General features: G+C 45.8%; 2 protein-coding genes across 5 annotated transcripts in view; both read right to left on the reverse strand.

Moving 5' to 3' along the window:
* EXT2 (exostosin glycosyltransferase 2) overlaps positions 1-950 on the reverse strand; it is a 69,483-nt gene extending 68,533 nt beyond the window's left edge. Inside the window, exons 1-2 of the mRNA XM_084519862.1 lie at positions 880-950; positions 70-665 (exon numbers count right to left, since the gene is read on the reverse strand). Coding sequence (XP_084375988.1) covers positions 70-608 — 539 coding nt within the window. The 5' untranslated portion in view covers positions 609-665; positions 880-950. The remainder of the gene's footprint in view (positions 1-69; positions 666-879) is intronic.
* A 5,352-nt stretch (positions 951-6,302) lies between these two features.
* The window catches only part of LOC311437352 (1-aminocyclopropane-1-carboxylate synthase-like protein 1), a 42,037-nt gene continuing 34,173 nt past the window's right edge, over positions 6,303-14,166 (reverse strand). For all 4 annotated transcript variants that reach the window (XM_084520474.1, XM_084520472.1, XM_084520471.1 and 1 more), the window contains 11 exons: positions 13,998-14,067; positions 12,811-12,877; positions 12,246-12,343; positions 11,585-11,662; positions 10,527-10,627; positions 9,731-9,820; positions 8,651-8,696; positions 8,360-8,501; positions 7,652-7,794; positions 7,115-7,268; positions 6,303-6,899 (listed from right to left, as the gene is read on the reverse strand). In XM_084520474.1, coding sequence (XP_084376600.1) covers positions 6,601-6,899; positions 7,115-7,268; positions 7,652-7,794; positions 8,360-8,501; positions 8,651-8,696; positions 9,731-9,820; positions 10,527-10,627; positions 11,585-11,662; positions 12,246-12,343; positions 12,811-12,877; positions 13,998-14,067 — 1,288 coding nt within the window. In that variant the 3' untranslated portion in view covers positions 6,303-6,600. The remainder of the gene's footprint in view (positions 6,900-7,114; positions 7,269-7,651; positions 7,795-8,359; positions 8,502-8,650; positions 8,697-9,730; positions 9,821-10,526; positions 10,628-11,584; positions 11,663-12,245; positions 12,344-12,810; positions 12,878-13,997; positions 14,068-14,166) is intronic.

The raw sequence follows: 14,166 nt of genomic DNA on the forward strand, positions 1-14,166 counted from the left end.
GCCACCATTAACCTTAATTTTTTCCACTTGGGGGTCTTCAGATCCCCGCAGTGGAGCTTCTGTAAGTACCTGGACAACTGTGCCAAAGCCTGAGCCGTCTCCTTGATGCGCAGCGTGTTCTGATTGAGGACGTCTATGGAGGGCACGAAGAGGCAGGCCCGGTTGACATCGTCCGTGTAGAACTCGCTGTCGGAGATGGCCGTCAGCAGCTCGTTGTACTCCCTGGAAATGGTGTTGCTCACCGACGCCCCGTACTCATCCACGTACTTCTTCAGCGAGTAGATGTAGACCTTGATTTTGTTTTTGGGGTTGAAGCCACAGCGGTAGACGTCAAAGCAGGTGTGCATGCGGCAGCTGAGGTCCCCCCGCTCGGGAATGGGGCTGTCGGCGGGGAGCTTGACCACGGGCACGTCGTGGACGCTGCGCTTTTCCACAGCCCAGTCGCTGGACGACTCGATGGAGTGGGGCCAGAACTGGAACATGCCCGTGGCGATCAGGCCCAGCAGCACGATGGAGAAGAGCGTGATGTAGTAGACGCGGTGCTTGGTCTTCATCCTCGGGATGAGGGCTGGACCCCGCGTGTTGTACTTGGCCGACGCGCACATCATGGAACCGGCCACCTCTGGTCTCTGCGAGGCAGAAAGCGAGGAGCTGAAGGCTGAGCCCTGGAAAAGACGCATAATTATTATTATTAAACTCAATTAACAACCCACAGGCTCTCTGCCTCAGCAGGCTGACACCCAAACCCCTCCACACACCCACAACCCCCCCCCGCAACAAGACCAAACGATGCCAACCGCTGACTGCACTGGGACTGCCACCCGGGCTCCAGCAGCCCCCACACCCCTTCCCCGACCCTAAATCCCGGTCCCCGCTCACCTCCGCCCGCCCTCGCTCGGGTCCCAGCGCCCGGCGCCCCGCGGGGGGTCCCCGCTGCCGCCCGCCGCCCGCCCGCCCCTCGCCCTCCGCCGCGGCCCGGCCCCGGCTGCGCACGCGTGCGGCCCCCCCCCCGCAGCCGCTCGGTGACGGGCGGCGGAGCCGCTGCGAGGCCGCCCTCAGGCGGCCGGAGGGCGCCGCGCCTGGGCACGGCCCCTGTGGGGAGCGGCTGAGGGAGCTGCTGAGGGGTTGGTCTGGGGGGTCTCGGAGGGTTTTCCAACTTTAATGGCTCGGTGATTCAGTGAAACCTTTCCCCAGCTGTCCTCAGGGGGTGCCTGCTGGCAGCAGGGTGAATTCACGGCACAGAACTCCACCTCTGCACCGGGTTCACTCCAAAATAAAGCAGGTGTCGACACGCCACACCGTCACCACAAGTACACAGCTGAACACACGTTCATGTCCCGTCCCCACACCAGCCCCTGTGTCACCAGCCCTGGCAGCCACCTCCTGCCTTTCCCCTCTCCCCGGCACAAGCTCGCTCTGGCTTTCAACCCAGCTTAAAACAGCAGCGGGTGTCCCTGCACACAGTGCCTGCTGTGGGCCAGGCGTGTGACAAGGACGGACACCCACACACCCACACACCGTGCCACATCCAGCCCACACAGCGCCTGCTGGCACCTCCTTGCCTCCCCAGCCCCATAGCACAGGGGCTGGGGCTGGGACATGGAAGGAGTCCCGCTGGCAGCTCCATCACTGCAGGAAAATTTGGAAGGCAGTGCGATTTTTTTAAGAGCTTAAAATGAAAGATATGCAAGCGGCATCAGCTCTTCTATTTCCAAACAACAAGAAAAAATGGAGGAGGTAGTCTGTTTTGATAGAGATTTCCCTGAAACCACATCAGGGAGCCTATTGGTATTCCGGTGATGCTGCTGAGCCAGACAAGTCTGCAGCACAGCGCTATTTTTGGACTGCAGGTTGCCATTTATAGCTTGTAAAAATATTCATCAGCATCTGGGTAACAGGCTATCCATTTTTATAAACGTACAAGGGAGATCGCATATTTTACCTCACTTCGCTTCGCCCTTCGTGTCTTGCCTTATTCGACCCTTTTGAGGTCACCTGGGAATTTGTTGTTAAGTGCCCTGCCAGCACGCCATACATTCGCCTGCTGTCGCATCCAGCACCATCGTGTATTTTCTGCTGGGACGATCGGTGCACAGAACAGAGAGGAACAACCGCAGAGCCCTGCCGTGCTGGGTCTGCGTGCATGCAGAGAAGCTGCAGGTGAGGTTGTGGGGTACCTGATGCAGCCAGTGCTGGAAGCAGCACATCCTCAAAACTCCTTTGTAATAAATAATTAAAATAATAATAATAAAAGGCTAATAGGAAAGGGAAAACAAACGGCTTGCAGACATCTTTTCCACCTTATTTTCAGCCCATGGCATAGCATAAGTAAAAATCATAGCTCGTATTTTACTTCTGAAGCATTAGCTAATGGCTGCTGCCATTAATCCAGGTACTGGACTGAACGAAGCAGTTTGGCTCTGGTGTAAGAGAAAGCAAGATATTGTACCAGATACAGCACTGCCTTGCATCTAACTAAACAATATCCTCATTTATGTCACTGAGTTTACAGCTAGGCTGAGCAATAAGCTGCATCCAGCAGCTACCTGCCCAGCTGCAGCCTCTCAAGCCATCACACACCTCCAGTGGTGCTGCACCGTGGTCCGTGGCACTGGGCAGCAAGCACAATGCCTGACCTCATAACTTGAGGACAACTTTACTGCCTTCCCAAACCGAAAGGAGAAAGAAACGTAAGTATCTGCTGCTATGGCTCCTGTGGAAGGACGTGAGCTGTGAGGAGATGCAGTTGAGCAAGCGTTCCCTGCGAAGAAACCCTAAGGTGACGGAGGGACACAGACTGAGATGCTCTCGGTGCCTCTCCCTGTCCCCACAGCCCCCAGCCGTCACGCTGTGCAGAGGCAGTCGTGTTTCGCCAAGCGAGTGCTCCCTGCAGCGCGTGGGCAGCACGCTCACACCTCGCTGGCCGGCAGCGGTGAGGGGACGGAGCTGCTAAAAACAGCATTTCCTCGCGGTGTTTTTCCAGACTATTTCTGATTCTCCGCTTTGATAAGGTCGACTGGCTCGTTACTAAAAATAACTGATCCCGGCAAGCTGAGGACAAAAAGCAGAGTATTTATAACCATCTCTGACTAACGTACATTTGTCACTGGTCAGTTGCCAGTGCTTTATGTAAGCTGGTAATAAATAAAGCAGAAATTGGAGTGAAGAATGAGTGTACCTTGCCCCTCTGATTTTCTCAATCAGAATACGTGTATTTTTGCATATATCCTTGCAGGTTACCTTGTGTTCTTCATGATGTAATCTGATTTGCTTCAGAGAAAAAAACAACAGTGATCCTCTCTTAGTGAGCCTGTCTCACTAAAATGGCTGCACATGTGCTCAGAAGTGCAAAAATGGCTATGGTTTTTTGCATGCCTGATATTTTAGATGTAGATGTGTTTAGGGGGGATTCACATGGCTTTCTCCATGAAGGTTTTTTATCCAGCCATTAGTCTGACCCTTTCTCCAATTAAACATAATCCTGCTGACAGCAAGAGAGCAGAGGAATTCCCTAACCAAGTAACTGAAAAAAAAAAAAAAAATATATATATATATATAAATAATAATTTGACCCCTCAAAAAACCCACATTTTGAAAAACTGGGTGGTTGGGGATGAGGGGAGCACACAACCCTTGGCTCTGCTGACTGCTCTGTTGTCAGCACTCTAATAGAGAAAGAACATTTAAGGTATTCGATTTTTTTTTTTAATCTGAAAAAAATATATTAAAAAAAAAAAATCTATCATGCAGTACATTCCAGCAGCAGCCCTTCTTCAGTTACAGTAGAGGATTATTTAGTGAATATTTTCCCTCAGTATTTGCCAGGAACACCCATCTTCTCAGATCTGTTCCTTAAGTATGCGTGATTCCTCATAAATATGTGTCTGGACTGGGCCCAACCCATGCTGTTCACTTAGCCGCAGTGTAACACAGGTTAATAATATGGAGATTTACTGATCTTCCCCTCCCACAAACATGGGCACATGAAGGTTGGACCTGAAATATAGACTAGGGCAGTTTCTATGACAGAAAGCTGTGCTATATAGGAAATTACCTCTTCTAACTGAAAAACTCCGAACGTGCCCCTGGGATAGAGAGAGGAATTAAAAAAAAAAAAAAAAAAGAAAAACAAGACTGGAAAAAAAGATCTAGCATCCTTTCTGTACTCAAATGAATCATAATCTGAAAACAAAAATTACAAGCAAAGTGGATTTTATCATTGTTTAACTACAGTGGACATAAAGTGGACATAAGCAACAAAAGCAGAGTGTTATACACAACTTGATGGCCATTCTTATTTTACAAAAATGCTGTGTTTTTACAAAAATATATCTCTGACCAGCTTCATCATTTCAGATACTGTTCTGTTTGCCTGTTGCCTGCCAGACTGGAAAAAGAAATGCAGGGGGCACTCAGACCTTATTCATTTCTGCATCTTTTTTTTTTTTTCCTTATGTACGGATTTGCCATGAAGGGAAAAAAAAAAGGCACGTTAATGATGATGATGAGCAATAGTGTGCACAGAGAACATCCGACACGGAGGCAGCAAAGGGAACAAAACACTGACACAGGCACAGCCTGGGGAGGACAGCGTGCCCGGGGGGCTCTGGCACAGAAAGCCCCCACCGTGGCTCCACTGAGCTCAGCCTCAGGAATTTCTTAATGTTCAACAATTCTTTTTCATCCAGAGAAGGCCATTTTCAAGGCTTGCAGGTTTTGTACAGTCAAAATGAATGCTGCCTGTTCCAATAGCAGACCCCTGATACCACATTTCTCTCTTCCCTCATTTCCAGGTTTTTGTTCGTTTGTTTTTTAGCCCTGATGAAGCTAAGCTGCCTCAGCGGAGAGCTCCTCAGGTGCTAAACCTGAAAACACATGGAAAAAAAATGTGCATCTCCCCTGCTATTTTTAGTCACAGTAAACTCAGATGGAAGTAACCTTGGACCACATTATATTAGCTATGGGCATTTTGTTAATATACTGCAGCCTCTTTCCTAGGGAGAGGTGTGTTTAACTGGCCACTTCCACACAGCCGGTACCAAACCCATGCTTTCTGAACAGGAAACATCTACAACCATGTGAATGTTGTATAGTAACATGCTCCAGCTGTAGAAATGACTAGAACATCCAAACAAAAGTAGGAGCAATTAATGGCTTGAAATTGCTATAAGAATCCCCTAAAATATAGTTTTAAGTACTATCTATACAGCCTTACTTTGTTCTTCATTTCAAAGAGCTTTCTCCCTAAATTTTTGTTGCAGATACTCCTCGGGGTACATAAATAAGAGGAGCAAGCCAGTAAGTCCATTTGTATATTGGCGGCACATTTTACCTCTCACTCTCATAAGAAGACCTGTCTCGTGCTATAGCTTTCTTTGTGGACAATCAAGAGCACATGCAAAATTATAACAACCTCAGAATGTCTTTAGAAATACTGTGCATGGAAAAATAATAAACTACTAAGCAAATATGATGCTTCTATCTATCCCTTGCACTCATCTCACCAATCATCTCACCACCCTTGCCTCCACACCATGGTGTCTGAGACGGACCCGTTCCTTCTAGCAGCAGCTTGACCTTCTCCTCAGCAGCTGGTCACTCTGCTCCTCATCGTCCCCGCAGTTCCCCACAGCTCCACAACTCACCAAAGTTCATCTGCAGTAATTATTTGCTCCCTTCGCCGTGGTGATTCAAGTTATGATATGCACACATGCCTTTGCTCTTCAGTTGTGATCAGCAAGCTCAAACTGCTTTGACATCACAGGATTTACTCTGAATTTTATCTTTCATCTCTCTAACTCATAACTTAAACAGATTCCGTAATGCTACCAAGATGTAACTTGGCACTGCCAACAAATTACAAGAGGAGAAAGGTGCACTTCAATGTCTTTGAAAATGGCATTAAAAAAGGCCAATAGGTGCTTTTTATTTACACAAGAAGGACAGAAACAAAAAGAGGCATTTCACCAACCAAGGGGGTTAGATACTGTCTGATCTGAGAACAGAATGGGAAACAACTCAAAATGAAAAGCTTTTACAGAACTCAAACTAAATGATCATGTTCTAAGAGCCCCACGTATGCACGCTTATTTGATCTTAGCTGAGGCTACCTTTGGGCTGACACCACCTTCTATCTCCCAAAAACATTTCTTTGTGAAAGCAGTCATCTTCTGGCACTGAAAAAAATTAATTATGTCTGGGCTCATTCAGGAAAAGGCAAACTTCACACATGTTAACAATGTCATGTCTCCGTCTTCCCAGACAGAGTGAAATAAGAAGCATAAAAAAGACTCCACAAGACCTTCTAAGAGAGTTAAGAGCATATTCATTAGAAATGAAATACAAAATACAGTGATGCAGCAGGACGAGGGGCAGCAGGTGAACAAGACCCCCATCATTCCTTACCCTCACCCCAATCCGAGGAAAGCACCTATATAATACAAATCAGAGATCTCCAACAGGGGGTAGAGGAGGGGTTTTACAAAGTGATTTTCTTGCTATACAGAAAATATATTATTTGCTGGAAGTCATTGCTGAGCTGTTAGGGGCCCAGGGCCAGTCACTCGGTGCTCAGGAACACCCCTGAAGGCACGCTGACCCCTACTGTTTCCCCACCAGTTTGCTGAACACGTCGTAGATTTCTGGCTTTTCCTGTGCAAACTGCTCTGCTGTGTTTTTCTGGAGCCAGTCAGATGAACGCATCTGCTGCTGCAGGAGGCCAATGAGGTCACCGAGGTTGGAGCTACCAGAACAGGTAGGTTCCTGGTGGCGGGATACAAAAATGACTTCATCTGTGCTATCTGCTTTGCCATCCTGATCTGACTGACAAGGCTGCTCCTTTTCCTCAGCCAGGATCTCCTGCTCTCGCTCTTCCAAAACCTTGCGGATCCGCTGCATACCTGCAGAGGCGTAAGGAGGGGAAACATTGGTGGATTAGCTTAAGCCACAAGGGTCTCCAAATCCCAGTCAGATCCAGAAAAATTTGGAGGATGGAAGGAAGGAAGCATGGAGAAGACAAGGATAATAATAGTAATATAATAGTTTAGGATTAAGGAGAGGAGGAAACAGTGCTGCAGAAACTCCGGCGGGAGGAAGAAGGGAAGACATCACTCACCCAGCTGTAGTCGGTGGGTCTTGTCAGCAAAGATGATGCGGAACCATCCAGGCTCACTGCACTCAAAGGCTTTGCCACAGGACAGGAGGACCTTGTTGTCGAGAAAGCGCCTCCAGAGCAACATCTCCTCCTCAAATGTTCCTGTCCTAAGGTACTGGGAGAGTCACCAGAAGGGCCAGAGGTTAGTCACATATAGGCTAACTCACTGAGATCCTCATGAATTTGTGATTCCCATGAGGTCTAAAAAGGCCAGGGGAGACACCTTTTACCTCTGAAGTACAGCAGTTGTGATAAAAAGGAAGAAATGGGGAGGAAAGTGGCTTGAGAGCAGTAAGATTCCTGCAAGGAGGGAAATGCACAGACAGACGAAAGGAAAAGCACGCACAGAAATACAAGGCAGTCCCTCCCTCTGCTCACCAGACATCAGATGGGGTTTTACCAAAATGCCTATCGCAATATTGAACTTTCCCCTGGACGCAGCTGCACCGTGTGCCTGCCCTCATCCCAGGAGAAGCCTCCTTTCCCAGGCCTACCAACCTTTCGGAAATCAATCCAGACAAAGAAGCCTGCGTTGCGGTTGAGAAAAGGAACCCCAAGTGTCTTCAGCTCATCTGTCACATATGTATGGGCAGCTTTTAGGCGGGCATGGTTGGCCCTCAGGTACACCTGGTTGATCCAGTCTAACCAAAGGGAGAAGAAGAAAAAAAATATTACAAACTGCCTAAGAATTCAGATCTGTTAAGGTTTCTAAAATACTCACAATGACTTTTTACATTTCACCTTTCGACTCCTTTTTTGTTTCCTCAAAAAGCAGAAATGGGGGCAGGAACTATTTAGCAATTTCATGTCTGTGTGTATCTTTTTCACCATTTCCCTACAATCGTGGCTTTTACAGCTATGGACTGTTAGCACTCCAAGCAGGGCAAAGCTAGAAATCCCAGTTCCATTCCCCTCTTCCCATGAGGTTGTACTCTTTTGCCTCTGCTCAGCTGGTGCTGCACAACACTAGCTACTTCTACACACTTAGCTTCTTCAGAGCTGCTCCTCTAACTGCTGCTGGGGAGCTCTGCAGAGATGTTGCTCTGCTGTGGAACTGTCAGCCATGGCTTACGCAGGCAGCTTCAGGATCAGGGAAGGCTGCCAACTGCACACACAGAGACCATCTGGGAGAGTAAGGGGGCAGAATCCCACAAGGTACCAAGACACACAGCCAGCAGAGGATCCCACATCAAGCTGCTGACTCACCTCTGTCTCTAAGCAGCTGCGCAACCTTGTGCTGGACAGTTCCACAGACCCCGTGGAAGTAGCACAAAGAAGCCACCGCGTTAGCGACATCTTGGTTCTCTGTGTACAACGTACCAAAGCGAATCCCAGAGACAGCAAAATCCTGCAGAAGACACAGAGAGACTACTTTATTGCACGGGAAGGTTGGGATCCTACAACCATTGCCTTGTTCTTTCTTGCATAAGGAACCTGAGGACAGCAAGCCAACCACAGCGCTGAGGAAGCCACGGCACGGTGGCAACCAGCACTCACCTTGCTTATTCCCCACATCACATGGGTCCTCTGTGGATCAGGCAATCTGTATGTAGAAGGATGCAGATGGGCAGTTAGTGTCATAGGTGCTGAAGCTTTTGGGTCACCAGTGCAGCAATGCGAAAACAGAGAGGCAGCATTACACAGTGACAGGCAGCGCAGCACGGAACAGCAGGCAGGCAGGAAAATCCCAATCTGACCTAACTTCGGAAGCAAGGAACTCCCAGGAACTAATTTTAGATGAGATTTTTAGATATTTCAGATATATTGATACTTCCAGCAAGTGCTGTACTTCACACACCACAAGTTTTCTGCATGTATATAGCTTGTACATTTAATGCTACCAATCAATTTCTATTGATTTCAATTTCTAAGAATTTAAAGCAATTTTCTTTCCTTATTTCTTTCAAACCACAATACTTTGCAGAAGGAGGTTCTTCCTTTGCAATGCTGTACGTCCAAGCTCAGCAATGCTGAGAAAACAGCCAAGTATAATTTTATTTCTTTGCAAATGAGCACAAAAAGAAAGATAGCACCACTGGTGAAAACCAGAAAGAAAAAATGATTATAATAAATATATTCAAATATGAGTTTTGCAAAACATTTTGTATCATTAAATTAATACCTAATAAAACCCATTCTCAAATCTGTAGTGACACTGTGATCCGTGACTACTGTATGAAAAAACAGAAAGTAAACAGCAACAGAAGGTCTTTATAGCATCAACAGAAACATGGGAAAGAGGCAGAAATGCTTAAACGGGAAAGAAAAGCCTCACTCTCAAGAAATGAAACATTCATTGCCATTCTGGGGGGACTGGCACAAGCAAGTACTAAAGCACACGCTGGAAAGGGTATCACAGCAGAAAATGAGTATTTTTTCCTTGCTAGATTTTTCCTTGCACTTGAAAAAAAATGCATTTGCCATTCAGAAGTTACAATAATAATAACAAAAACAAACAGTGTATCGCAGATTCAGAATTTGCTAGCTCATGACTTAACTTCCAGTCACAAGTTCTCAGCAAGGCATCATGTTGAATTGTCACTGGAAGATGGCCAGGGAAGTAGGAGCTGATTTTACCTGTCCATGCCCAGGACACTGTGAAACGTGGCTGATTCATCAAAAACTGACAGCATGTAGATCTCATCTACTATCACATGCAATTCATGTCTGCAAAAGGACAAAATGGAAGTTACAAAAAAATGCTGCTTCTGGGCTTAGAAGCAAAGAGAAATTCTGGATTCTGCAAAGACTGGCTTTATACAAAGAAGAGGGACACCAAATTTTGTAGCACAGAAGCACTTTTCGACAGCTTGGAAGGTCTGTTGTGTGTACACTGAATTGCTTTGAGTTATATCCAGCTAATTGTTACACACTGCAACCATACAATGAGAAAGAAAAATCAGTCATTTCCAATGCACTTGTGAAAATGAACTGCTGTAGGTACCACCCTTCTAGAGTATGATGTATTACCACCCACTCACGATTGACCACATTTCAGAGAGCATCAGCAAGGAAGCTGGGCAGCCATATTCAAATATTTATTAATATTTCTGTATGTTTTTCTCTATAGATACAGAGAAACTGGGAGGAAAGGAACTCAGATTCCTACCAAAGACACACAGCACAGCCGCGAAATAAAGCTTTTATTCCTTGACACAAGTTTCCTTCCCACTCCTGATGACTGGAAGGTCCACGCTCCCTTCTCCCCACCAGCCCTCTCTCCTCTTTTAAGCCTGCTGCGTGCTGTGTGAAGAACAGGCTTTATGCCCGTCTGAGAAAATATTCACACATAAATTAGGAGACAGCAAGTAGTCCGACAGACTCTGAAAGCCGTATCTGACTTGGGATACCTCAGCCCTCCAAACTGACATACCTTTTAGCAAATTCCAGGTAATCCCGTAATTCTGACAAGGAATAGATGTCCCCAAGGGGATTTTGGGGATTCAGTAGAATTAAGGCCCTTACAGTGATGCCCTGCAGAACACAAAAAATGCAGTAGTAAGAGAGCATTCATCACAGGACAGATTTTCAGTTCCTCCACTGGAGCACTGAATGCGACACAAGACTCTCCTTCAGCTTCCCCCATGACAATTTCACCTCAAAAGTTAGATTTGTAAGAGACATCTTTTAGCCACAAATTAAGATATTTTTATAATTACAGCACTTGCAAAGGGAACTGGGGAAAACACTATAGAATCAGTCTACGATTTTGAGAAGGGGGAGTTCTGCTATGATTGCTGCCATCTGGTAAGCCAATTTATAACAAAGATGCTCTCACACATTCTCAGTGTGGAGGAGAATTGTGTCTCAGCTGTATCAGCAATCAGGAAGGAACAGATTACTGAAGTTTGCCCATGAATGAGGCAAAAAAGAGAGGAATTTGAGCTACGTGGATGCAAATTGCTCACATTTAGAGCACATGCGGCTGGAGATGTCAGAGCCAGTAACGATGTAAAGATGCAGCTAAACCTGCATTGGGTTTAGGACAATTTCAAAACCTACAGACTAAATATTCAAAAACAATCTGCATTTGCCTTCTAAATTTGCCCCTCCTGCAAATATTCTTCATCGTCTTACTTGATTCTGCTGCACTACTGAGTATAGCAGTAGTTTTTGGGGGAACTCAGCTGGCCTTCCCAAAGGAGAAACTCTGGGTAGTCCCTACATTGTAGCGCGTGCCCAGGTACATATGACGTGGTGGGATTCCTCGTGCAAGTGAGGCTCAGTACTCTGCCACAAGTGCAAACAGGATTTGCAAGAAGCCTGATCTCAGCCTTTCTGTAAGGACCGTGAGAAAGCCAGGCGCTAGGTTCTGAAATTGTTTTGGTCTTCAGGCCATTTCTGGGACCAGCCATTTCAAACATACTGCTGACTTAATACAAAGAATTTGAATACTTGTAGACCGATAATAAGAAGCTCAGCTACACTCACCTCTGCACGGGCATCCTGCAAGGCTTTTTCCAGTTTTTCCACAGTAAGCTGAAAAGGCCGAGTGCTTGTTCCAGTAATCTGAAAGACATCACAAAGATACAAAAAAGGACAAATTATTTCAAAAGAGTCTCCTTGAGCCATTCCCCTGAGAAACGTCCCCAAAACAAAATGAAAACCCAACAATAATGACCAACAATAAAGAGTATCCACTCTTACCTCTTTATACTACAGAAAGCGTAAATAAATAAAATCAAAGAAACGTTCATCATAGACAGGCCACAGGCACAGAATTCTCTGGCCATTCTTAATAACTAAAGCAATGCCAAATCTCCATGTGCTCTTCGACCCCAGACCATCTCTAGTGGGACAGCACCTACTTCTGTCTCTAAGGTTCATAATGGCCATCTTCCCCCCTCAACAGCCATTACTGAATGTTTATGGGAAGTAACGTGCAAGAAAAGGAGAAGACTGGAATCCAGATTTATGCCCTCAAACAAGTTTCTTGAAAACTACATGTCCAGTTTCCCAACAATAAATGGGAAAACACCCACAGGCTGCTGCCTAGCCTTGTCCTCAGGTCCCCAGAGCTTGACACTTTCCTGTGCCAATTATTTTTTGACTGCAGAGGTTGATACATGTATTCCCTCCTCTCAATTCTTACCTTACTGTCTAAATAGGCGTACACCAGCTTCACATTGCCATACAGAAAGACGCTCCGGGTGATACCACCATAAAAGGGAGTAGCAATCAGAACAGCCTCTGGAACCGAGACAACAAAATTTGTCAGCCACAGGCCCCAGTCCTTCTCTCTCTTCTAGCATATTTCAGCTAAGCATGAAAGCTTTTCTACACTTATGCCCTCTGGAAACATTTTAATGTTACTGCCTTTTTCTCTACTTTATTTCTGTATTAATTCTTCAGTCTTCTGCAAGAACTAGGACACTGTACATCCATCCTAGGTAGCCCTTGTAAGCTTGAGCATAGCCCACATTTAGTGGGCTAAACAGAACACCCCAAAACAGTGAAGGCAGACAGGGTGAAACACAGAGTGTGAGCACCAGAGATCTGCAGAGTGTGAAGGTGATGAATTTCACAGCACAATGCTGCAGGAAACAAGAACCTTGCAGTTCTAGAACCTTGCTTCTATCAAACAATATTTAAACTGAGTAACTCATTATTTCCCAAGAAAAACAAACATTGAAAACATCTCCCGGCAATCCACTTACCTCCTGGATCACACAGGACTGTAGCTAACGCAGAAAACAAAGAGCCACAACCATTCAGAACAATCACCTAGAGAAGAAAGAGACAGGTTAGTGATAAAGCAATCCATAGAAAGATACCACCACAAAAAATGATTTCTAATAGTATCAACAAAATATATTTGCTCCCTAATCCTCTAGCACGGATGTTCCCACAATTTTCCTGCTGAATTCTCACTTCTACCAGAAATAACTTTAATCCTGTACTCTGTTTCATGACGCTTCGTCCAGGTGCCTTTCTTGATTGTAATATGCAATATAGTATTTAGAAATAGCAGGTTTTATGTTGGGGGGAAAAAAAAATAGTTCTGAAGCTTTAGAAAGGCAAAGTCCTTGTCACCAGCTAATTCGCATTATGTTCTCTTTGTGGTAACAGCAGCTCCTGCCTCCTGCCAAATTTGTGCAACAGTGGAAATTGTCATCTCATACGGGGCAATTTTGACTCCTGCTTCTAGAAGACCAACATCCCTTGACGTCTAGAAGACTTAAGGTCCCTTGAGTTCAATCCAAGAATCAGGTAGAATCTGCTGCCTTGGAGGGGCAATGATCAGCAAATTGATCAGTCACAACTTCAGCGTATGTGAAGTAGGGGCCTCTACTTGAACTACAGTAGCCAGAGCAGCAGTGGCTGCTCCTGCTGCCTTTACAGCCCAGCAAAAGCAGGACTGATGCATGCACCAAGCCCAGCCTGCATCCCTCGTAGGTCAGCAAGTCCTGCAAAGTCTGAAAAAGTCTGCTCTTGCCAGGTAAAACTACTCTTGGCTTAACGATAGATTTTGTCCTGAGGTGTAGCAGGAAAATGGTAAAAAATAAACCCAGCTGAAACAATGGGCACTCTTTGTCCCTGAGGGACACAAGCACCATAGGTCCCAGAGCTGAATACGGAGATAAAAGCACAAAGCCACATTGAAAGCAATGGCATGAAAAGTTGGCACACAAAAGTAAAGAATAAGGCAAATGAACAGCAGAACTGAAGTGTTTTGGCTAAAGTGTTCATCAAAAGCTACTAAAATGGCTATGATTCAATCTCATTTACATGATAAAAGGCTGTCATCTTACAAAATCACTTGTTTAAAAAAAATAAGATGAAATTGTTTGACAACAAATGGCAATACATTAGAATAGACACCAATGGAAAGTGGGTTACCCACATTTTCTGCCTTAAGAGGTGCAGGGGCCTTGCAGTAATAGGTCAAAAACCGAGCCACTTCCTCCCGTAAACTGAGAAAGACACAAAAGCAAATATTGATTCAGCTTATTCTCCAAGAGGCTGGGCTTCCCCAGGTCCGCATCTCAGGAAAATAAAGCCAGGGCACAGTA

This window comes from Aythya ferina, assembly GCF_964211825.1.
Source record: "Aythya ferina genome assembly, chromosome: 5".
Lineage (NCBI taxonomy): Eukaryota > Metazoa > Chordata > Aves > Anseriformes > Anatidae > Aythya > Aythya ferina.